This window comes from Muntiacus reevesi, chromosome 3 (assembly GCF_963930625.1).
Source record: "Muntiacus reevesi chromosome 3, mMunRee1.1, whole genome shotgun sequence".
NCBI classification, from domain to species: Eukaryota; Metazoa; Chordata; class Mammalia; order Artiodactyla; family Cervidae; genus Muntiacus; species Muntiacus reevesi.
Genome location: NC_089251.1, coordinates 218,144,788 through 218,170,792, shown reverse-complemented (window position 1 = coordinate 218,170,792; position 26,005 = coordinate 218,144,788). Strand labels below are relative to the sequence as shown.

The 26,005-nt window shown below is 34.6% G+C and overlaps 1 protein-coding gene across 1 annotated transcript in view; it reads right to left on the bottom strand.

The window, feature by feature from the left end:
* KYNU (kynureninase) overlaps positions 1-26,005 on the bottom strand; it is a 125,822-nt gene that overhangs the window by 52,678 nt on the left and 47,139 nt on the right. Inside the window, exons 5-8 of the mRNA XM_065931472.1 lie at positions 16,253-16,314; positions 14,226-14,297; positions 12,829-12,903; positions 10,058-10,204 (exon numbers count right to left, since the gene is read on the bottom strand). Coding sequence (XP_065787544.1) covers positions 10,058-10,204; positions 12,829-12,903; positions 14,226-14,297; positions 16,253-16,314 — 356 coding nt within the window. The remainder of the gene's footprint in view (positions 1-10,057; positions 10,205-12,828; positions 12,904-14,225; positions 14,298-16,252; positions 16,315-26,005) is intronic.

The following is a 26,005-nucleotide window of genomic DNA, read 5'->3' as shown; positions in this document are numbered from 1 at the left end:
TAAGCCTGTGAAGTTTGTAAGGTCTAGCCTCAGTCATCGAACATTCTACTTACAAAAGCTTCCTAAATTTTATAGATATGCATATAAATAATTATAAGATAGTGTAAAATGGGACCAATAATACATTTTCTGTCATGCTATGGAAATACAACAGGAAGATAGATTTAGCCTGACACAGAGGCATGAGAAGAATTTTATGGCAAAGATCAAGGATCGCCCCGTCATGTTTCCACAGGAGTTAGTCAAGAAATATTGTGAGTTGAGCCTATAAGAAACACTCCCTTTTACTCATTTTTGTAAGAATGCTGCAATGTAAGCAGAAATATATACACCAGCTGTCACTCTGCTTCAGTGCTGAGATCAGTAGGTAGAAATGGGAGTTGTGTTGAAGAACTGAAGTTCCATCTAGTGGGCAGAGCTATGACTCAGCCTTACCACTTGTCATCCTAGGGGAAAGATGGTCTAATGTTGCCAAACTTGTCTCTTTTCAGAAGGTATTTAAAACTAGGAGTTTTTATATGAAATATTTTAATCTGTCATCATTGGCATGTGATTAAAAATTTTTAATGTACCATATTTGCATATACAAAGAGGGTCAGCAATTCTCTAGGACCAGTCATAACCTGTGAAGCAAATAGTGGTTGAGCTGGGATAGAGGAATAGAATCTTCATATGTGGAAGTTCTAAGAGTAAGGAAAGCTAAGAATAAAGGCATGAAAACAGTGTGACATCTGTACAGAAAACATGTGAAACATTTGGTTTAGCTTAAATATAAGTTTGTGAAGGAGAGCAGAGGAAATACAATATTAAATTAAATATATGCACAGTTATAAGAAGGCTAAAGTGATTTGAAGTACATTCCACAAATGGTAGAAGAGTAATGGGCATCATGTGGGAAAAATGAGGCAAAGGATCAAATAGGAGATACCAGGACCTAATCACAGCCTTCCCAGTATTGGGCAGTTAATTTTTGGGTGAGTGGAAACCTTTAACCTTTACATATCTGTTTTATCTACCTATCCTGTTATACAGTGGTTTTAAAGCAACTATTTAATTTATCCATCATGTGGTAATGGTGCTCTATATCGAAGAAAGCACCATTTTGATTAGAAATGAAAGTACACTCTTCCCTCATATGGTTTTCTAGTGATTACTATGTCAATCTGAATGCTCAATTTCTCAACCAAATTTGCTCATATTATTAAGTTTACTACATACTGAACTTGATAATATTGCAAAGAAGTTTATGGGATAATTCTTAAAGACATCATTCTTCAGTTTTTTCCCTTAAATCTAGTTTTTACAGATAATGTTATAGTTATCCTCTTTGCTTACCACCTTACTTAAGATAATTTCCTAAGAAAATGAACATTGTCTTCTCAGCTCAGTCTTTGATATCTCTACTTTTGTTTGCATACATAATTTACCTGATTAAATAAGGGTAATATAAAGAAGGACATTAAGAGAAATCTCACATTTTATTGGGGATTTTTTTTTCCTGCTTAAAGTTCTTTTGAAATTCCACCTACGTTGATTGCCATGAGACACACATTTCTCTTCCCATTCTTATGGTGGTTAGTGATTAAAATGTATTTGTGCATTTCATGTTGAAACACTTTCATTTTTCAGCTTAACAAGGCTTAAATCACTCTTCCTTTGTTTATCAAGTGACTAAAAAATATAGATCTTAAACCACTCCAGTATTTTTGCCTGGAAAATCCCATGGACAGAGGAGCCTGGCAGGCTACAGTCTATGGGGTCACAAGAGTTGGACACGACTGAGCGACTAAGCACAGCCTTAGTCTAAGCAACTTAAGTATTTTGTAAAATGCATATCATCTAAAAGAAACCTTAAGTATACACTTTCGTTTGGGGAATGCTGGGTTTGTATGGGGCTAGATCAGAAGAAATAATTATCCACCATGGCTTTGATGAGAGTGGTTGCCAAAGCAACAATCCTGATTGACAACTTGGAGTCTTGCTTTTCTCAGATCTGTAATCCTAAAACATCTTGAGTGCAAATTTCTCTTCTATTGAGAATTAATCAATCTTTCTCACATGATCCACTTAATGAAAAGCTTAAATTAGATAAAACATCTGATGAAAACTTCTTAGGGACAGCTCAAAATTTTTAGATTCTTGGGCATTGATCCTTACCAACATTGACTCCAGGCTCCTCCTTGGATAAACTACAGAGAGTGTATTTTGTATTTCTAAACAGAATAATCCTTTGCTATTCCCCAAGTAAAGTATGTTTAGTTAATGAGATGGTCCATCTAAAATTTAGGTCATTTTTCCCTTCTCTCTCTCTATCTCTCTGTCTCAGACTCTGTATGTACGTGTGTGTGTGTGTTATTATTATTATTTTTTTAATCCTTGTATTCTGTGTATAGATCCAGATCTGAGTGAAATAAGAGTTCAGTACAGATCCTTCATTTCTGATGCTTATACAGATTTTGTCTTTAATATCACTAAGATAAAATGTTTAAATAAGAGTGATCTATGAAGAGATCAGAAAATATTTCATTTGGTAAGAAATGGATCTGTCCTCTGGTACCCCTATCATTTGAACTGTATCATGACAGAGAGTTTTAAACTTTTTGCATAGAGACTGCAGATGACTCTATTCATCTTATCCCTACCCGTTCCTGTAAGTAGGGCATATCTTTTTAAAATTAAAACAAAACCCAGTTTGTTTCATCGTCTAAAAGCTTTCAGTGGCTCCCTATGTCTTTAAGAGAAGTTCAAGACATATAATATAGCTTACTGGGCCCTTATTTACCCAGCCTGTCTCTGCTTTATAGACTCATTTTTTAGCATACCTTTTCTATCAAATCATACAGCCTTTTCTATAATCAAATTATACTGAAATATTTGCTTCCTTGCAATTCTAACTTTTTTTTTTTAAATATCTAGAATGGCTCCACCATATTATCTGCCCCCTGGAGGGGTTTTTACCTAGTTAATTCCTACTCATAATTTTAGAATTTGCTGAGGTCTCATCTTGTCTAAGAAGGTCAGTCTAACATTCCAGGCTAAATTAGGAGATCTAGTTTAGAATTCTATTATTATAATTTACTCTTCAAATATTTACTGATAGAAAGAATGGGTGAAAGATTCAAATGCATATTGCTCTATTACAGAGAATATAGAGACAAGATTCTTTTTATGCGCTAAGGACAAGATCCTATTTGGTGAACTGGCAGTGCCATTAATAAAATAATGGCTGTATATACTACAGTTTCTAGTAAAGATTACTTAATGTTGAGCATCTGAATATTAAATCTTTTCAGAAAAGGTTTATTCGTTATATATAAAAATTTCCTACAACATGCCAGTTTATGTTATAGTTGTATATAAAAGTATCTGGTACTGATTTTTCCTAACTGATTCACTGGTCAAATCTTGATCTCATGCAAGTATTATTGATATTATTCTTTTGTAACAGTCTGTGAGAGTTGACTCCTAGTCTTCAGTACTAGAATCATCTCAGCCAAGCTTCCTGTTGAATTTTGAGGTTTAATCAATTAATTGTCTCCTAAAAAGTCTCAAAAAATTTTAACAATAATTTAAACCTTCCCTGAAGATAAGTGGATGCATCAATGAAGTGACTATTTATATATGAGTGTTATTTAGCTCTCAGTTTTTATTAAATGATATTAAAGCTAAAATATGTCTTTTTTTATTATAATGGTGTCTTTATTCATATTTCTGCTTTTGTCATATATTATTCTGAATCCACAACTGATTCATTCTGTATTTAAATTTTGTGGTTATAATTGCAATTATTATTTATTAATAATTTAGGCAGCTTATCGGAGAAGGCAATGGCACCCCACTCCAGTACTCTCGCCTGGAAAATCCTATGGACGCAGGAGCCTGGTAGGCTGCAGTTCATGGGGTTGCACAGAGTTGTACACGACTGAGCGACTTCCCTTTCACTTTTCGCTTTCATGCATTGGAGAAGGAAATGGCAACCCACTCCAGTGTTCTTGCCTGGAGAATCCCAGGGAAGGGGGAGCCTGGTGGTCTTCCGTCTATGGGGCCGCACAGAGTCGGACACGACTGAAGCGACTTAGCAGCAGCAGCAGCAGCAGGCAGCTTATAGTTGGGTCTAAGAGATGTTCATACTCACACCCACTAGAGAGTGCCACACAACAAAGGAGAAGCTAGTAAAACACAGGGTTGCAAAATTTAGTCTTCCTTTTGGCTGTGATTTGCATTTCAATTTTCTTTAGGCTAAAAGAAACTAACATGCCAGCATCCATACACAGTAAAATAGTGTAAAATATGTGATAAATAAGATAATTAATCATTCATTCAGTCAAAAAATATTTATTTGGAACCACTGTCTGCCAGGCACCGTGAGTGCCAAAGTGCTGAAGGACATTTTGTATGGCATTGGAGAGGGAAAGTAGAATACAAGCATTTGGCGATTAGCTTTTTCAGCAATAAGATTATTAAAATTGTTGTTAGTTCATTACTTAATTTTTAAAAAAAATTTAGTCTGTTGAATCTTAACCACGTTGCTTCTTGTTTTCTTTCATAATCTAGTGTAGAAGTGTTCAAGTACAGTAAAGTTCTGAATATTTCACTTTCTAAGGATTCATTATTTCTTTGTTTTTTTTGTAGGTGGATATTACACTGTGATTTTTTATATATGCTGATAATGTTTACTTATTACTTGCAATACACTGTTTTAGGAATAGTACCTTGTTTCTGCTTAGAGCAAATACATGAAGTAGGCACTGTTACCTTCCCCATTTACTAAGTGGAGAAATGAAGTCACATTGGTAAATGAATTAAGCCACTTAAACTATGCTAGAAACTAATAGAAAGGCATGGGTTCAAGGTCAAGTCGGCTCTGTCTCTGCTATCTAAATGTTTCATTAATGAAAATGCTTCACTACTTTCAGAATTAAAGTATAATACTCAATCAGCAAGCAAAAATACCTGAATTCCACGTGGCAAAGCTAACAGCTGTTCTTGAGCACACAGATATACTTCATTTCCCAACAATGACCATGCATTAATCAATGGAATACAAGTGGAAATAAATCCCATTCCTTTGGCTGAATATTAACAGAAATTCTAGGATATGAAAGCCATAGGATACAACCCTGAACCCCTGGTAACCTGATCCTTGATTGCTGCATGAGCAAGTAATAAACATTTATCACAGTGAAGACATTTATGACTCTATTGTTACCAAGACTTTAGTCTACCTTCTATACCAAGAGTTTCCATTGACAGTAACTTCTAATTACCTGTTTCTTATCATAGTCCAGTTTGAGAAATTATTATTTGTGAGAATTATTATTCATTCCACCAGATGATCTAGATTTTCTTTTTATGTCTCTCTCTTTACATTTCATTATATTGCCTATTAAATTTCCCATGAATTGGTTTCAAATGCTTTGTGAAATGGGGCATAAAACAAATATGATAAAAAAAGGAAAGAAGGACAAATTAAAGAGGGCTAGAAGAATAGAAGTAATGATACTCCATGGGGTAATTGGAAGATGCAAGAAATACGGGGGTTTGTTAACCCAAACCCCGCCCCCCAGCTCTGTTTTTAGTCTCTCTTTGGTTTAGGTCCGTAAAAGCTAAAATCTCCTTTCTTTACGCATCCTTCTTCAAAGCTACTGCTTCAAAAAGCATTGAATCATAAACTGGAAACTGCTAGGTTTTTCTGGGAAAGATTTTACACTTTGGATGAAAGGGATGGATAAAACTGTAGTGCTCTTTCTCCTCTCTTCTTTCTTTATGCTTTAAAGAGAACTGTGATATCTGGATCTGGGACAACTCTCCTAGCGACTGTGACTTGAGAAATCTGAAGGACATATCAGAAAGCCCTGGAGATGTCATACCAACGTTACTGAACTGCTTAGCGCATCCTAGCAAACTCCTGCCTCAAGTCTTCTGTTGTGAGAAAAATAAGTACCTAATTTTCAGCTATTATTTCCTCTGGGACTTTTTTCCTTGCAGCTGAAAACCTTCATAATTGATTAAGGACTATTAAAGGAAAGACTAACCCTGAGAGGAAAGAATTAGAAGTGATTGGTTGAAAAGGTAAAGAACAGGAAAATGTCAGGGTTGAGTCTATAAAGGACTATAAGGATAGTGGTGTGAAACAGTAGTGTTATTTTGGAGGGAGACAACTCTGGGGCATACTGATCTCAAGGTGCATATAGAACTTCTGTGTGTAATAGTTAGGTGGTCATAAATAACAATTTTCAAGTGTAGGAGTAGCCTGTAGCTTTTACTGGGTAGTGAAAGTTGACTGGTGACAATAGTCAAAATCTGTAGGACAGTAATTCAGGGGAAAATAGGGAACACCCAGTGAGTGTAGATGAGAAGAAATTATTAGTACAAATAAGTAATAGAATATGAACATGTATATATGTAAGGCAGAGCTCCAAGATAGTAGGTTGGCCAATAATACAAAATTAAGTAGATAGCTTCAGAGACAAAATATGAAAATGATGTCTCTTTTCACATGCTGGCCTCCCCTTATAATATGGCTCTCTAACCTGATCTTATGCTTAGTTTCCATTGGCCTCACACACTTGTCATGATCCTAGGTCTTCTCCTCCGTTACTTACTCTCCTCAGAGTAAAGCCTCAGTATTCTCTAAATTCATTATGTGAATCAAACCCATACTACACTACCAGTTGTTGTTTGATTAATTTTTTAGTTTTCCTTTTAGATGCTCACTAGAAATTGTTTATCTTCTCCTTCCATCAGAATCAATTTCTATACTATTTATAACAAAGAGATAACCACTTGAAAAATTGGACAAGACACTTGAACAAGCACTTCATAAAAGAAAAAACCAAACAAACTTAGCAAGTACACATTTGAAATATCCTCAGCTTCACCAATAGTGAAGTTTGCTATTGGTGAGAATGTAGAGTAACAGAAATTCACGGTGAGCGTATATGACCAATTGATACAAACCTTTGGAAAGTTGTCATTGGTGATCTGGATTTAACATACACCTGCATGATGTTCTAAGAATGCCAATTCTAGACATGTAATTAACAGAAATGGGTTTGAATGCATACCCAAAGAAATGTATAAGGATATTTAGAGTAGAATTTATTGTAATAGCCCTCAAATGATTAAAATGAAAAAAAATTAAATGGTGATCTATTTCATATAATACAATACAATATTACACTGAAATGAAAAGGAAAACACTCAAAACTACTGTTTGAACAAAAATGGATGAACTTCACAAATATGGTAGTGAGCAAATAAAAAGACATAAAACAGTGTATGTTAATCCATTCATATGAAGTTCAAAGATGGACAAAACTAATATGTATGTATTTATATTTATATACATGGAAGATTCTGAGTTTTATAAATGTTCTAGAAATTTCTTGATCTAGGTGATAGTTATAAGAATTCAGAATAACTCATCTAGCCACTTATAATTTGTGATCTTTTTGGTATATATGTATTTCTTTAATATATTTTTCAAAAAATCCTATCTCCCACTTCTCTTTCATTTGAAGTTTCTACTTGAAAATCTACTAATCTTGGCTTTTATTAATCAATCAGTTTTGGTTCCAACCATATTTCTGGAAACTTTCCTTTTTTTTTCTCAGTCTCACTTAGACATTCGTAATGGTGACTCTTTAATGGCAGTTTTTCCTCTCAAATTTCCCAACTCTTTCTTGATTGAGTGAGTGAGTGAAGTTGCCCAGTCGTGTCTGACTCTTTGCGGCCCCGTGGACTGTAGCCCACCAGGCTCCTCCGTCCATGGGATTCTCCAGGCAAGAATACTGGAGTGGATTGCCATTTCCTTCTTCAGGGGATCTTCCCAACCCAGGGATCGAACCCAGGTCTCCTGCATTGCAGGCAGATACTTTAACCTCTGAGTCACCAGGGAAGCCCCTTTCTTGATTGACACCTTTAATTTTCTTTCTCTCTCTTCAGCTTTATTTTCATAGACCACCCAAGAGACCTATATAAATCTACATTTTAAATACTTTTTCTAAATCTTCATTGAGAATGGAGGGAATTGTCTAGCAAAAGTATAAATATTTGTTAAAATAATTTTGATAATGGATAAGTTGGAGTCAGCTAGATCACCATTTCACTCTCATAGTATCCATCACTTCTGTACAGTTGCATGTATATGGTACTACTCATTCATACCTTGCTTTCTATGACTGAAAACTCAATGAGAGTCTTACCTAGTAGGCAATTACTACAATTTGAAAGTGAAAGAAAGCCTGCAAAATACTGAAAGAATGGTTTTAGCCTCAAAGTAGTTGAATGGGAGTTATATATAATACCTCGTAAACAAGTTTATTTTGCTTTTTAATGAGAAATGAAGGAAAATGTATATTTAAGCCTATTTATTAACTTCATGCTTGTTGAGGACAGTGGAAAGTGAGAGGTAACCACTATTTAATAGCAGAATATGTGCAATCTAGTAGATACTTCATAATCTTCATAATCAGCACTGCATTCATCAAGTGGGTTCTGTTATTCCAATTAACGCTTTTGAAAACCGACTCAGAAAAGTCGAGTAACTTGCCCAAATTCATATAAAATTAACTGACCTAGCCAAGATTGGAACCTCAGACTGAGTGATTCCAAAACCCACCATCTCTCTTCTCTACCTTCCTGCCTCATTTCTATGAAAGTTAATGAGACATGCATGTATGGTAAGGCGATCAGGGACTTCTAATTACTTGCATAACATTTTAAAATATGATATTTTACTGAACTATGTTTATTTTGGTGCTTAAACTTTAATATCTAAGTTAAGAAGACATCATCATTATATCTTTTGTAATGCACCACTTTCACATTTATCAAATCAGTTGGTAGTTGTGGTTGGAAATTCCTAGAGACTGCTGGTAATGGTGCTAAATTTCTTTTCATTAGTTCCATTCATTTAGCTTCAAGAACTGAATATATTAACTAGATCTCACTTATGTATTAATCCCATAACTTACTAATGTTAATAATATAATTTAATTGTTACCTTTTTAAATATATGGCTTGATTGCTGAATCAAATAGAACACTTACTTTAAGATTTTAAATACAAATTGTAACTGTTAAGTGTCTTCCTTCTTATTTTTTTCAAGCAAACATACTAAAACACTTTTTAACAAGACATGTATAAAGAGTTACTCTTTCATAATAGTATACTGTGTAAGTATTATTCAGTAGTAGTTAAGGAAAATTACTCATTATAGGCAGTATAATGGCTTCCTTAAAGTAAACTGGGTAAAATCCCATCTATGATAAACTTTTATTCTTCAGGTACATAGGGTTAATGAGCATAGATTATATTTAGAATGAGTTATAGTGCAACAAAGCACCAGAGTTGAGTTTCTAATAGTCCTAATATATAGTTACTATCCTAAGTATTGGCTACTTCTGCTGATTGAGCAGTTCTGTACTAATGACAATACTTATGGAAGCCCACCCATCCTGCTGATTAGAGGTAGACATTGAGACAGCAGATGCTAATAAGGAGATATGACCACAGAAGTAACAAAAGAGGTTTAAATAGAGATGCCTAAAGCTAAATATTTACATTTTAAAGTGCATTTAATAAACTTTATATTTTAATATATATATTAAATACATATATGTTAAATATATTTTAAAACATAAATATTTTACTCTAGGCAAATATATATATGTATATCTCATATGGGGCTTCGTTGGTGGCTCAGTCTGTAAAGAGTCTGCCTGCAACATGGGAGACCTGGGTTTGATCCCTGGGTAGGGAAGATCTGGAGAAGAGAATGGCTACCCACTCCAGTATTCTTGCCTGGGGAAATCCATGGACAGAGGAGCCTGGCAGGCTACAATCCATGGGGTTGCAGAGAGTCAGACACAACTGAGTGACTAACACTTTCATATATCATATATATATATATATGTGTGTGTGTGTGTGTGTGTGTGTATATGTATAATTTTACACAGACACAGAAAAATGTATTTTGCTAAAAGTGCACTTGAATGCTCCACAGCAGAGTGATGTTCTGGACAAAGTGGGAAGGAGGAAATGGTGCACATACCTTTGCTTGTCCTGCTTTTGTGATGGCAGGCATATTAAAGAGCTGTCCAGTATAAAAATGCAGACCACTGAAAAGGATCACTGCAATAGAGTCACCTTCATTCTCAATTACTTCAAGGATATCCTCTAATCTCAATGTGTCTTCCCCCTAAAGTCGTGGTAGGCATAAAGTACATAATATTCACAATGACAACTTTTCCATTTATATTTCCCAATCCAAAAATCACTTTGGGTTCTTTCATACCATAAGAAAAAGCAAAGATATTTTTTTCAAGTTAAGAATCTCCAAAAATCTGGCAAGAACATGTATTTGAACATGCTTTTTGTTATTAAGAAATGATAATACAATACTAAAAAGTATTTTATAAAGGAGAGTTTTTGCAAAACTATTGCCTGATTTTATTCTTCAGTTTTTCAATTAATCTTTACTATTTAGATACTTATAAATTATTTCATTTTTATTCCCATCCAATAAAATACCAGAAAAATAGGATATTCATAAAATATTAAATGTCAAAACTGATTTCTTGGAAATTAGTATTTTACTTATCAATCTAAAATCATTATTTTTTTCCAGATAAAAGACACATGTACATCATTATCTGAGTGAGACTTAGCCTAATATTTTCTATTAATTTAAGAGTAAAATCTGTTCCATATCAATCTGAAGGTAAAGATCCAAACACAAAGAAACTATCATTAAAATTCAATATTATCAAGGTCACTTTTCTCCCACAATTGAAAGATTTAATTTGGTCTTATAAACAACTTGAGTGAAAGAACTCTGCCAGATACAAATTATAAATTTGTAGCCTAATAATTCTCATCTATTTATGAAGTCTTCATGAATTTTCTACACTGCTAAATCTGACATGGTCTTGAAGTCAAAGCATCATTAACTACATTAATATTTGGGGGAAACTCATTACAATATTAATGGATTTTTCTTCAATTGTTTTTAATTTTAGTAACTCTTACTATTTGCCAATTACTATGTCCCACATTATGCATATATAATATGTATCACAAATGTAAATTTCTGCTAGTGGTCTGAGACTTGTTTGCAAAAATGATTATCTGTAAAAATAAGAGTTATAAATTGTACTGGTCAACCTACTTGAAGGGCAGGAATAGAGACAAAGACATAGAGAACAAACTTGTGGCCACAGTCGGGGAAGGAGAGGAGTTGAGTGAATGGCATTGAAACATATCCACTGCCATCCATTGAAACAAAATCGACAGCTAGTGGGAAGTTGGTGTATCACACAGGGAGCTCCGCCTGGTGCTCTGTGACAACCTACAGCGGTGGGATGTGGGGGTGAAGGAAGGTTCAAGGAGGAGGAGGATATACGGCTGATTCAAATTGGTGTAGAGCAGAAAGCAACACAACATTGTAAACAATTATCCTCCAGTTAAAAGTAAATTTTAAATTAAAAAATAGAATTGACAGTGAAATCTCTGAATTTCTAAGTGATGTGTATTTTATACATGAAGAAAAGGATTTAGTAATTCTAAGAAAAAAATTTGAAGTAAAATTAGTAACATGACAACCCCAATTTCTTTTGTTTTGTTTTTTTTTCCTGTAGAGGAAACTAATACATTTTGTCCAATATAATTGTTAAATAAAACTAAGGAAAGTGCTCTATATACTAATGCTTTATTTCTTTAAAGAATCGGTGCTAAGCAAATGAGAAATTTATTTTTCAATGATAAGATATGGTTCTCTTTCATGTTGACCTGCTCAAATCTAGTAATGCTAAAGAGTGGTCCCAAATATATGATTAAGTCATACAGCTCCACAACACTTATTACTTAAAAAAAAATAAATTGTGATGGCTATAGTCATTTTTGCTAGAAATAAGCAATTTATGTATAATATATGAAACATATCATTCCAAAGCTGTGAGAACTTTCTGTTCCATTAATATATTACATGTTGGCAAAAAGAAGTGAATAGAGTAGATCTTTAATTTCTCAAATTGGTTTGGATTGAAAGAAATAATTGTTCAAACATTATCTTGGGAGTGTCGTACATACATGAAACCTAAAATTTATCCTGTGTGGATATGTTGGTGCCAAGTTACACAAGCTGCAGGGTTTAGATATCAAAGCCTATACAACTTAGCCTTACAGCTTTATTAATATAAAGGGCACAGTATTTTAGATCTTAAACATATGGTTAAGCCCAACTGTTTCCTTTGTTATCTGTTCAAATATAAAGAAATCTCAAAGATAAAGTAAGTAACACAAAGTCACTGGAATTTCCCTGGGGAGTAATAACGAGATTGTAAACCTAATTTCCTTCTGCTACACTAAGTCCCTTTCAATACCCCAGACTAAACTCAGAGGCAAACATTTGGTCTTAGATTAAGAAGGGCAAAAAGATAGGCATCATTCAATTTCAACAAATATAACTGATTTTTAGCATGATTTTAATGTCACCCATAGGCAATGGCATTTAAATTTGAAAATGATATATGCAAGTTTCTATCTCCTCCCATCCCACTGAAGAATATGGCAGACTCCAGTGATATTAATAGGAAAATAGTTTGCTTATAATATGACTAGCCCTTGAAAAAATTAAAATAAATACACTTCTGAGTTAAGTTTCTATTTTAAACAAAATGACCTAATAGTAACAGAGTATAGGTCTTTTATACTTTCTTGAAAGTTCCATTAAAGTAATGAAGATAATAAACTTTTGAAGAAAATGAAGAAAAAATCAATACTAAATAGAAGCATGATGAATATTTCTTTCTCTTTCTTATATACCTCTCTTGGCTTTATAATCCGCATACTTTTCTCAATGTTAAGTCCATGAAGTTGAAGCTGTGACTCAATAGCATACTGGAAAAGAAAGATGATTTATTAAATCAAGTCCAGTGCACAGAAGTACATTAGAATAGCTCAAAAAAAAGGTAATAAAATAACAATAAAAGCATATTATCATATTAAATTCAAGGCCAAGGTTAAAAGTAACTAAACAGAATGTATCAGAGAAAAACTTAACATAATTTACATGCAGCAATCTGAATATCCTTTGAAACAGAAATATTATATGGATAGAAATGTAAGGGTCATTTAGTCTTTAGAAATATAAGAAATTTTTTGAGTAAGATATTTAATTAATTTGAGTCAAAACAGTTTACAAATAACCAAAGTGAGCAGTAAAGACTTGTTAGGCTTCAATACAGGATAGAGAAATGGTTTGCCCTAGAAAGAGTAAGCTAGTATAAGAAAAAGGAGAGTCCCAGATGAAAATGGGAACCAGAAATTTTAGGGACCCTGAATTTTTTCAAGATAAAGATTCTGGATCCTTTTTAGTAAGATCATGGCTATTAATTTGAATGACTAAATGCCTTGAAATTATAAGATATAGGTTAGAATACTTAAACAGTGATAATATAAAGATGGAAATGAAGTTTCTCTAATACTAAAACTGAAATATGCTTTTAGCTGTGTTGGTGTCTGTAACAGTTAAATTTCTTATCAACTGAAATTACTGAAAAAGTAGCATGATTTTTTTCCTTGAACCACAAAAAATTCTTAAAGTCTTCAATACATTTTTTTAAGTTAAAAACTACCAATAATTATGCTGCTGCTGCTGCTAAGTTGCTTCAGTTGTGTCCGACTCTGTGCGACCCCACAGACAGCAGCCCACTAGGCTCCCCCGTCCCTGGGATTCTCCAGGCAAGAACACTGGAGTGGGTTGTCATTTCCTTCTCCTATATAATTATGCTAGTGTGTTATGAAAGCAAATAGATAGATAAATGTTTATATTCCTACCTTAGGTAGCTAAAGGGTTAAGTACTGGGGTGTGTATTGATTTAATTTCATTCAATAAAACAGCAACAAGAATTAATAAAAAAAAGAATTAATAAAATATTTATAACTGTACTTGATTTAGACCAGTGGTTTGTTCAGTGTCTTTAAAAAGACTAATAAATCAATGTTCCTATTCAATTCTTTCTTCCCTTAACACATGTTTTACTTGAACAAAAGAAATAAAGCTACAGTCTATAAAAATGCATAAATCAAAAGCATTTGACAGATCTTTTTATTATAAGGTTACTTAGAAAAGACTAGTGAATAAACATTCAAGTCAGGCAAATGATACGCTCCTTTAGGAAGAGTAAAAAGAATATAAATATCATTTGAAGAATCCTTACATGATCTGAAGGGAAGGCTTTGGCTTCTAGGAGAATTTTATACCGTTTGGGTGTAGGCTTGAAAAATGATAACTGCAATGAAATGGATTTATTGAGAAAAGCATTAATGTACAACTTAGACATTTGTTCATTTTTATACCACACTTTAATTTTATAATCTCCAGGATTTTAAAGGAATTAATTAATTACACAGTTAGATGTCTATCAAAGGTACATTTTTCCAATTAGCCTTGTTTCCAATGAATTCTAAAAAGAAGATATTTGCTCACTATGTTTATCAATAGGAAAGCAGATTTGAGAGAAAAATATGAATCAGATAAAAATGAATGCTTAAACTTTACTTAAGTGCTAATTGAAAATTAATTGAAAATTGAAAATCCCAATGCACTTAATGGCAATTGCTCTGAGACTGAAATATCATATTCTATCTAGTGCTACCTGGGAAGCCTATCTATATGTATGTCTTATTCACAGTGATTTATCTAGAGTTGTAGATTTGGTTTCTAGTACATAATATTTCTAAAGTTTTATGATTGTATGAAATCTAATTTTAGGTCCAACTGAAAGTCCCTTGGCCCTAATGAAACATTTGGGATTTCTAGAGTCACCAGGGAAAAGTAGCTCATGTGTTCATTGGGGCCTTTTCATTTCTCCGCACAGTTCATGGAGAATACTGACTGACAGTAATAACAATGAGGATGATTGCTATTGTTAATTGGATGTTGACCACTGGTCGAGGTGCTAAAGCAATTTTCATATACTATCATATTTTATACATATGAGGTAGATATTATCATCCTCATTTTTTACAATGGAAAAAATTAAGATTTAGAAATTCCAATTGTTTATTTGCTAAGTTGAGTCTGACTCTTCTGCAACCCATGGACAGTAGCCCGCCAGTTTCCTCTGTCCACGGGATTTCCCGGGCAAGTATATTGGAGTGGGTTGCCATTTCCTTGTCCAGGGGGTATTCTCGACTCAGGGATCGAACCTGTGTCCCTTGCACTACAGGTGATTCTTTATCACTGACCCACCTGGGAAACCCAGAAATGCCAATACCCTTGTCCAAAATCAAACAGGTATTAAGTAATCTAGCTGGGAGCCAAACGAGAGTTGTCTGAACTGAAAATCATGCTGTTTACCATCATACTTAACATACTCCACAAGCACTTTCCTTCAGGCATGTTTAATAATCATGTTTATATATTATAAAGATAAAATATCAGTATCTTAATAGTGCATCTTTGTCTTATAGACATGCTTTCAAAATCTCACTTAAAAATGAAATACAAAATTTTCATGACATCAATTACTCTAGGTACCATATTTCAAACCAAGAATATATATTTTAAGGCATACATATTATCAAATTCTTAGAATGTAAGAAATACCTAAGCAGAGTGACTCAGTTAATGTCTGTTATTGTTGTTCAGTCAGTAAGTCATGTCTGACTCTCTGCGATGCCTTGGACTGTAGCAGGCTGACTCTCTGTCCTTCACTATCTCCTGGAGATTGCACGATTTCATGTCCATTGAGTGGGTGATGCTGTCTAACCATCTCATTCTCCACTGCCCCCTTGTCCTCATGCCCTCAATCTCTCCCAGCAACAGGGTCTTTTTTAATCTACCCCCCAAACTTAATGTACAGAAACATAATATTCCATAGACCCATCCCCTGAAACTCAGCATATTGGAAAACTGTCTTTCTGAAAAGATCACTGCTTGCTACCATTTTTACATCATTATTTTATGTGCTTGCAGCAATTTAGCTTTTCATCAACCGTGACTCTTATTCCTTATGTTCTAAGATAAGAGCTCAGTATTCTAAAGCTCTTTGTAAAGAGACAACTTTCCCATGATTATGAAGAAGCCGTTCTAGCAGGGCCCAGCATTTCCTGGTAGAATTGAAAATAATCTCACAATTTATTTTTAAGTAAGTAAAACTCCAAACCCTCATGAATTAAAGATAGAAGAAATCAGATTCTGTAAATGAGTGTATACTAAACACTGGTGGGAAAAGAAGCTTACCAGTAGAAGATGTAAATTAACAGTCAAACCATTCATTAGGGCTATTTCTTTCTCATTGGCTCCTGAAAAATAAATATATCATAATTTAGATTTTTCTGTTAGTTTTAAGAGTGCTTGGAAAAACAGAGTATCACTTTTTCATCCTTAATGTTTTTAGTGACAAGGGCATATTTGATGTGTCATCACAAAGAAGTGGAATTTTCCCACTTGACTAATTTTATCAAACGATATTTGGACTCACATGCACATAGCTAGCTAAAAATTACATTTCCTTTTTGACGTAATAAATAATAACAACACAATAGTGAAGCATTTGCTTTCTCCTGTAAACTAAAAATGATTTATCCTATTATCAGCTAGGTTGCCAAATTCCCACAGAGCTCATTTTTGTGGTAAGTGCGTCTCCAAGAAGAATCTAAGAAGAATTGAAGGCCAATCACATCTTTAAAGCCGGTTGTTTCTAACATCAAATTAAAATGCTCCTTTAATAAAAGAAGGCAATGCTGCTAAACATAATTCACTGTTATTACAATGAAATTTACAGTAGTTCCTAAGACAAAAAAAGCTAGCAGTAAAGTAAATGCTAAATAGCGCTGGATTTTATTTATTCACACTGATATGAGATAATTAATATAAATATGTATTGTTTGATGAAGAAAACATGTAAAATTGAGATAACCACAACACAATCATAATCTGATCTAATTCCTATTAACAAGGGTTATACCACTAGAAACAGACCCAGAGAGAAAGCATACAGTGAATACTTAAGAACTCAGAGCACAAACAAAGGTAATAATACTTTCCTCCTTTTTGGTTCTTATGATGTCTCTGAAAGGCAATTAAAATAGTATCTCTTTACCATTACTGAGAAAAATAGGCTATGAGCTTTAATGTTTGTAAGACTGTACTAGGTGTAAGAGAAAACGCTTCATACAAGTCTTGCACTTTGTATCCAATGAGATACTTCTGATAAAATTCCATTTTACTCAAAGAATAGACTGTAAGTAGGATAATTGTTCTAACTAATAGATAGATTTTTAGGTTAAATTCACTTGAGGAGAGGCCACGGGAGATAAGTGGAATTTATATTTCAACATAGCCATTTAAGGAAAGGCCTGTGCTTCGATCTAGTCAAGAAAAACTTGTTGCATTTGATGGGTGGATTTCCCCACTTGATATGCAAGATTGGTAAACAAATGGTAGCTGTTAAATATGTATCTCTGGTCATTGTAAGGTGAATAGTGTCTCAAATTCAAGGACAATAACAGCTTCATACTGCATATATATATGTTAGTTGCTCAGTTGTGTCCGACTCCTTGAGACTCCATGGACTGTAGCCTGCCAGGCTCCTCTGTTCTTGGAATTATCCAGGCAAGAATACTGGAGTGAGTTGCCATTTCCTTCAGGGGATCTTCTAAACCCAGGGATCGAATCCAGGTCTCCCACATTGCAGGCAGATTCTTTACCATCTGAACCACAAGGAAGTTCTTCATACTGCATTCCTCGCACTAAATCAGATGTCTCAAACATGCTAGATAGCTTATGTTGTATATGGGGGCATACATCTTCTCCTATGGTATGAACATCTTCTTGAAATATGATGAAAGAAATGCTGCCAGCTTTATTTCTTTCTTTGCATTATGGTATGAATTTTCACTATTACATATAAAACAAAACATTATCTATGACATCAATCTGATATTATTCTTAACTTCCCGTTAGCTCTTTACACACATCTTTCCTGAAAACTGTTCATTTTAATAAAAAAATATTTTGGCAGGGAATGTGGAAGGAGAAAAGGAAAGAAAAATAATACATTCTACCCTCTTTATCCATGGATTTGAAACCCATGAATATGGAGGATGGAGGGTATTCATGGCACAACCCATTTTATGTTAGGGACTTGAGCATACACCTGTTTTGATATCCTGGAAGGAATATTCTGTGTGGACTCCTGGAAGCAATCCCCAAAGAAACTGAGGGATGACTGTATCAAGAAAGAGCAGAATTAATGGAAAGAAAAGCATTTGAAAGACTGTGCTGTTGTTATTTGCTAAATTGTACGTGACTCTTTTTATGACCCCATGTGCAGCGGGACTGTACCTGCAAGGCTGCTCTATCCATGGGATTCTCCAGGCAAGAATACTTGAGTGGGTGCCATTTCCTGCTCCAGGGGATCTTCCCAACCCAGGGATTAGACCTGTGTCTCCTGAATCACAGGGGGATTTTTTCCCATTGAGCCACTGGGGAAGCCAGAAATAATGTAATGAGAAGAAATCAAAAGAGGAGAAAATAATTTATAAATTTACCACCAAATGAAAACAAAGATATGGAAGATGCAGAAAGAAAGAGAGGTAGAATTTTTATACAAGGTCAGGCATTCCATTTTGTGTAATGATTACCCTCTGATTAAAATAATTATCCTTGCCTAAGAAATGTTAGTCTTTCAAAGAATACGTTCATTCTGGATCACCTAATTTTTTTCTTGCACGGAATGTGATGAAACACAGGTGCTGGGCTGAATTAATCTAGACATACCCTTGGCCCTGTGCTTTGCACCCTTCACCCTCAATGGCCTGCTAAAACTTGGATCAGTTCTTTGTAAGTAATCCTTCACTGACTTCACATACACAAAAATTATCCCACCTTAGCACTTTAAATTTAATCAAGTTCTTCACAAATGCCCTCCTCACCTGCTTATGAACTTTGTCAAGGAGAAGATCAGTGTATTTAACATGTGTGCATGTACACCCCTGTATAGCTAAGGATGGTACATGTATTAAGCCTGTAGAACATTAACAGAAATGTTTATTGCAAATATGACCTAAAGTCACTAAAGAATCAAGTGTTCTTAACATGCATGGGCTATAAATCAGATGGATTTTAAACTTATTTTCAGAAGAAAGTTTATTTAATTGACCTATTTCTTTTAGTCCAATGTGTATTTCTGAAATTCATGTTTGTACCTTTAAGATATTTTGATATTATCAGCATTACATATGACAATAAATTATCATTTAAGGCAAGTTGAAATTCTTTCAATTGGCTTTCTTTTGTTCCTTTTGTTTTTCCTAAGAACTTTTTTGGTCTAATGTTGAAACATCAAAAACTAAGCATGGGCTATAATTTCCTGTGTTATAGAATATGTCCTTATTGCTATTTTATACATGGTAGTTTGTAACTGCCCTAATTTCCTGCCCCCACTTCCCTCTCCCCTTTGGAAACCACTGTTTCTTTCCTACATCCCTGAGCCTGTTTCTGTTTTGCATATATTACCATCTTTTGTACTAGTTTTAGATTGTGCTTTGTCACTCAGTTGTGTCCGACTCCTTGCAACCCTATGAACTGTAGCCTGCCAGGCTCCTCTTCTTCGCTTTCTGCCATAAGGGTGGTGTCATCTGCATATCTAAATTTATTGATATTTCTCCTGGCATTGTTTATTCCGGCTTGTGCTTCATCCAGCCCAGCGTTTCTCATGATGTACTCTGCATATAAGTTAAATAAGCAGGGTGACAATATACAGCCTTGACGTACTCCTTTCCTGACTTGGAACCAGTCTGTTGTTCCATGTCCAGTTCTAACTGTTGCTTCCTGACCTGCATACAGGTTTCTCAAGAGGCAGGTCAGGTGGTCTGGTATTCCCATCTCTTTCAGAATTTTCCACAGTTTAATGTGATCCACACAGTCAAAGTTTTTGGCATAGACAATAAAACAGAAGTAGATGTTTTTCTGGAACTCTCTTGTTTTTTCGATGATCCAGTGGATGTTGGCAATTTGATCTCTGGTTCCTCTGCCTTTTCAAAATCCAGCTTGAACAACTGTAAGTTCACGGTTCACATATTGCTGAAGCCTGGCTTGGAGAATTTTGAGCATTACTTTACTAGCGTGTGAGATGAGTGCAATTGTGCAGTAGTTTGAGCATTCTTTGGCATTGCCTTTCTTAGGGATTGGGATGAAAATGGACCTTTTCCAGTCCTGTGGCCACTGATGAGTTTTCCAAATTTGCTGACATGTTGAATGCAGCACTTTTAACAGTATCATCTTGTAGGAAATGAAATAGCTCAATGGGAATTCCATCACCTCCGCTAACTTTGTTCACAGTGATGCTTCCTAAGGCCCACTTGACTTTGCATTCCAGGATGTCTGGCTCTAGGTGAGTGATCACACCATCAAGATTATCTGGGTTGTGAAGATGTTTTTTTGTATAGTTCTTCTGTGTATTCTTGCCACCTCTTCTTAGTATCTTCTGCTTTTGTTAGGTCCATATCATTTCTGTTCTTTATTGTGCCCCTCTTTGCATGAAATGTCCCCTTGGTATCTCTCATTTTCTTGAAGAGATCTCTAGTCATTCCCATTCTATTGTTTTCCTCTATTTCTTTGCTGATCACTGAGGAAGGCTTTCTTATTTCTCCTTGCTATTCTTTGGAACTCTGCATTCAAATGGGTATATCTTTCCTTTTCTTCTTTACCTTTCATTTCTCTTCTTTTCACAGCTATTTGTAAGGTCACCTCAGACAACCATTTTGCCTTTTTGCATTTCTTTTTCTTGAGTTTGATCTTGATCACTGCCTCCTATACAACGTCATGGTCTCCATCCATAGTTCTTCAGGCACTCTATCAGATCTAACCATTTGAATCTATTTGTCACTTCCACTGTATGATCATACGAGATTTGATTTAGATCGTACCTGAATGGTCTAGTGGGTTTCCCTACTTTCTTCAATTTAAGTCTGAATTTGGCAATTACGAGTTCATGATCTGAGCCACAGTCAGCTCCCAGTCTTGTTTTTGCTGACTGTATAGAGCTTCTCCATCTTTGGCTGCAAAGAATATAATCAATCTGATTTCAGTGTTGCCCATCTCGTGATGTCCATGTGTAGAGTCTTCTCTTGTGTTGTTGGAAGAGGGTGTTTGCTATGACCAATGTGTTCCCTTGGCAAAACTCTATTAGCCTTTGCCTTGCTTCATTCTGTACTCCAAGGCCAAAATTGCTTGTTACTTATATTATTCAGTATTTGTCTTTATCTGTATGACTTATTTCATTCAGTATAATATGTTCTAGGTCCATGCACGTCCCTGCAGAAGGTTTTATTCCATCCAACCTGGGCTGGTAATCTGTTTCACCCTAGATATATACATGTTTCGATGCTGTTCTCTTGAAACATCCCACCCTCGCCTTCTACCACAGAGTCCAAAAGTCTGTTCTGTACATCTGTGTCTCTTTTTCTGTTTTGCATATAGGGTTATTGTTACCATCTTTCTAAATTCCATATATATGTGTTAGTATACTAAAAAGGTCTTTATCTTTCTGGCTTACTTCTTTTTCTTTATGGCTCAGTAATATTCCATTACCTCGTGGCTAAGATGGTAAAATATCCACCTGCAATGTAGGAGACCAGGGTTTGATCCCTGAGTCAGGAAGATCCCCTAGAGAAGGGAATGGACAGTACAGTATTCTTGCCTGGAAAATTCCATGGACAAAGGAGCCTTGCGAGCTACAGTCCATGAGGTCACAAACAGTTGGACATGGCTGAGCAACTAACAGTAACACTTTTAGTGTTAGTGCTTTTCTTTATCCATCTATCTGACTATAATTCAATAAAAATTAAAAGTGAAAGTACTGCAAAGTATTGGAGGCAAATTTATTGGAAGCCAAAGATTTCTAAAGCTTCCTGAAAACGTATCAGGATTTGAAAGAGTCTTTAGAAGATGGGCTTCCCTAATAGCTCAGTTGGTAAATAACCTGCCTGCATTGCACGAGACCCCTGGGTTGGGAAGATCTGCTAGAGAAGGGATAGGCTACCCTCTCCAGTATTCTTTGGCTTCCCTTGTGGCTTACCTGCTAAAGAATCTGCCTGCAATGCAAGAAATCTGGGTTCTATGCCTGGATTGGGAAGATTCTCTGGAGAAGGGAAAGGCTCTCCACTTCAGCATTCTGGCCTAGAGAATTCCATGGACTGTGTAGTCCAAGGGGTCACAAAGAGTTGGATACGACTGAGCGACTATCATTCACTTTACTTTAGAAGATCATGTACAACCCCCTGCAGTAAGTATAAAAAATTGAATTATTTCATCTGAGATGTGTGTGAGCCAGGGTTCTCATTTGAAGAGTGAGAACTGCTTGTTTATTTATTGAACACAATTTTTTGCTTTACCAGAAGGTGAAACTTATATACAAGCATTACCTTCTTATATCCATGCCTAGAAACTAATGTTTATTGAGCCCTTATTATGTGCCAACACTTCTAGTGTGACTTGTATTATCTTCACAGTAATCCAATAAGGTATCTACTTCATTTTCCACTTTTATCAATGAGGAAACTAATTGCAAGCAGATAAACTAACTTGCTTAAAATTCTCACAGATAGGAAATATAAGACAAAAATCTTTCTCTCTCAGAAAAATAAATAAATAAAATCTTTGTTCAAGGTAACATTTGGAAGTGTTGTCTATGTTATCTGTTCCCTGTACGTCAAATATAGGAAGCCCATGTTCATTACTAATATCCTTCTGCATCTTTCTCATCCTCATTTAATTTAAAATGTTTTGCCAAGTAACAATGACAGGGTCCCTAGCTGCTTAGTGTTTGATAAGAAGGTTCTCATAACTGCCATGCCAGGTTCTGTATATTTCATTAAGCAGATGCAAATGTTATTGTTTTGTTCTAAGGTTGGTAGTTAAGCTAAATCTGAGAACTTTCCACTCTGTTTTTCAAGTAGCAAATTCCTGTGGTCCTTAGAGGTGTCTCGAGTGTTCTTGATGATTCATGGCTATTAGGAGGGAGCTCCCAGGGATATTACCTCTCTGAGGGTCAACCTCAAGTTTCATAAAGCAAATTTATGTTCATATTACAATAGTTTTATAAGCCAAATGAATGTATCTAGCCCTCTGTAATGTTTATGTGCCCAGGGAGAAGTAGGCTTAATAATAATATTAATAATATTCTTCAGCAGTTCTATTTCTAGCACCTTGATAATGTGACATTAATTATAAGAAAGTTATTTCATGTTCTGCAGTTCTACCTATAGAGACTTTTGTGTCTTTGAAATACCATAAAAGGCATGTAACATGTGTGTGATAAGCTTCATTTGTTTATATATATATGAAAAGTGAAAGAGATGTATATAATGTTTGATTATATATATATGTTTTATTAAAATTTTTTCATCTCATATGAAATGGAAATTATTTTCTCTATCTATGAGTAAATAGGGTTGCTCATTATCTCTTTCTCCTCTCTATGCACTCTATCAATTTGTACACATAATAATTTTTATTATCCTCCTGTTCCTTCTTTCTCAGAAATATTATGACAAAATAAAGGCTGTGGTTTTAAGAACCTGGAAGATTCAATCGTAGTCCAAAACTTAAGCTTGTCTGTTTGCTCCTGATTCATTTAGACAGCCCACAAGTAGCAAAAATCAATTTAACTTCTGCTCCTGTCTTCTGTAGTTACCATATAATTTAAATTTTTTAATTTATACAATATCTACCTCCAAAGAGGATAGTAGGTTGCTTGCATTTAAAGTGAGAAAGGATGATTTTTAAAAATTGCAACAAAGTACACTATATGCTGATGAGAAACAAATTAGAAGCTATTAAATGTTTTTGCTAGTTCACTCTATCAGATTTTCCCAGAATTTACTAGTAACCAAGGCAAAAAGGAAACCTGGGATTTGCAGCAAAAAAGACAAACATGACCACATACACAAATACCTTATAAAAGAATCAGTTCCTACTAAAGCAAACAAAGTAAACTCATTCATTTTTAAACTTAAATTAAGAACCATTTATTTGACTAATATATACAATTTTAAAAGTAAATAAATTTGAGGTATAGGTATTAGCTACTGAAAAAAATTAAAAAAACAAGCTTTTAAAATAGTGCTCATAGTCCTCTTTTGCAGATATTGTCAACAACAACAAAAAAAGGTAGAATTATTTCTCATAATAAAACATACATTGTAGAGAACAAAATAGACATTTAATAAAATAGTCATTAAAATAAAGAAGCTAGATTTAATGATGTACTGATAATTCAAATTAAATATGACAATTCATTTGTCATATTAAGGCTTGAAACTTTGAGAAATATATATATATATATATATATATATATATATAATAAATAGTACATATACTGTACTGAGTTCCGTATGTACAAATGTGACTTTGCTCATTTCAAAAAATAATTGTTATTTTATATACTATATAATTAGGGTTAGATGACTGTAATTTAATTAATACAACTGCTGCTGCTAAGTCACTTCAGTTGTGTCCAACTCTCTGTGACCCCATAGACGACAGCCCACCAGGCTCCCCCTTCCCTGGGATTCTCCAGGCAAGAACACTGGAGTGGGTTGCCATTTCCTTCTCCAATGCAGGAAGGTGAAAAGTGAAAGTGAAGTCGCTCAGTCGTGTCCGACTCTTCACCACCCCATGGACTGCAGCCTACCAGGCTCCTCTGTCCATGGGATTTTCCAGGCAAGAGTACTGGAGTGGGTTGCCATTGCCTTCTCAGAATTAATACAACATTCAAGGACAAAACCACAAAAAACAAAATTAAGTTTATCCCACAAATGTCACATGCCTTTGTGTGGTATTTCAAAGACACACAAAAATCCCTAAAGCCAGAACTGATATTGTTTAAAACATTTTTAATAAGTTCAATTTTGTTAATCTAAGTAATCTGAATATTTATTCATTTTTCAAAATAATCTTATTAACAGTAATGAGAGGTGGGCTGGTATGAAATTTCATTGATCATTGTGATATATACATATTTGCTGGGCAACAAAACACACACACGTTTAATAAGTTGCAGTGGAGCTATAAACATTTAAATGGTGAAAGGAAACCTTTTTGCAAGTTTTATGGGTTTTATAAATCTCAGGAAATAATTGCCTTACCACTTCCCTGGCTTAACATCCTAACTCCTCTTTAGAGCATGATAAATATTAATCACAAAATAATAGAATTAGAATGCAATTTATGTGCTGAAAGCAAATCTAGCAAAGGAAAAACAGTCCACATCTAAGGAAAACATAAATACTCAGGTCAAATTAGTTCAGGATTTTTTCAGTTTTCTTTTTTTTTTTTTTTTAGATACATGTTAGGCATTTGAATGAATATAATTGGCTTCTAAGAAATGAACACAGATTAAAAGCATTATCAGACAACTAGGCCACACATTTATAAATGCTATCCAGGATTGTTCAGGTGGGAATTCTCTCCATAACAGTATACATGTACGTATACATATCCTCTGGATTACATTGGCAGTCTGATCAAGTGCTCTGTGCTCCCAAGATCCTGACTGGTTTGGAAGGAGATGCTATGCTTTCACCTTTAGCCACCCTGGTTAAAATGTCCTGACTTTGGGTTTGAGCCCCAAGCATCCAGAGCTCTGTAGATTCACCCTGGGGCTTCGTGTGCAAATCCTGCACTCAGACCCTACATCCTCATGCTGGCTCCATGCACTACTCCTCAAATACTGTGCGTCCAGCTTCCAAGTGCTTCTTTCTTCAGCAAATACTTTATTTCTGGTCAATAGAGATTTCTTTTTAATTTTTAGGTGTTGCTATATGCTTGTTAATCTAATTTTTTTTCTATTTTTCTGTGTTTGGAGCAGAAGGGAGCATTTCAGTTTGTACTTAACCTCTTATTTTAAACTAGCAACTGATATTCTGATCCTGTAATATAACCACATAAAAGAGGTAGAAACATGTATAGTGTAGTGATTACTCAAAA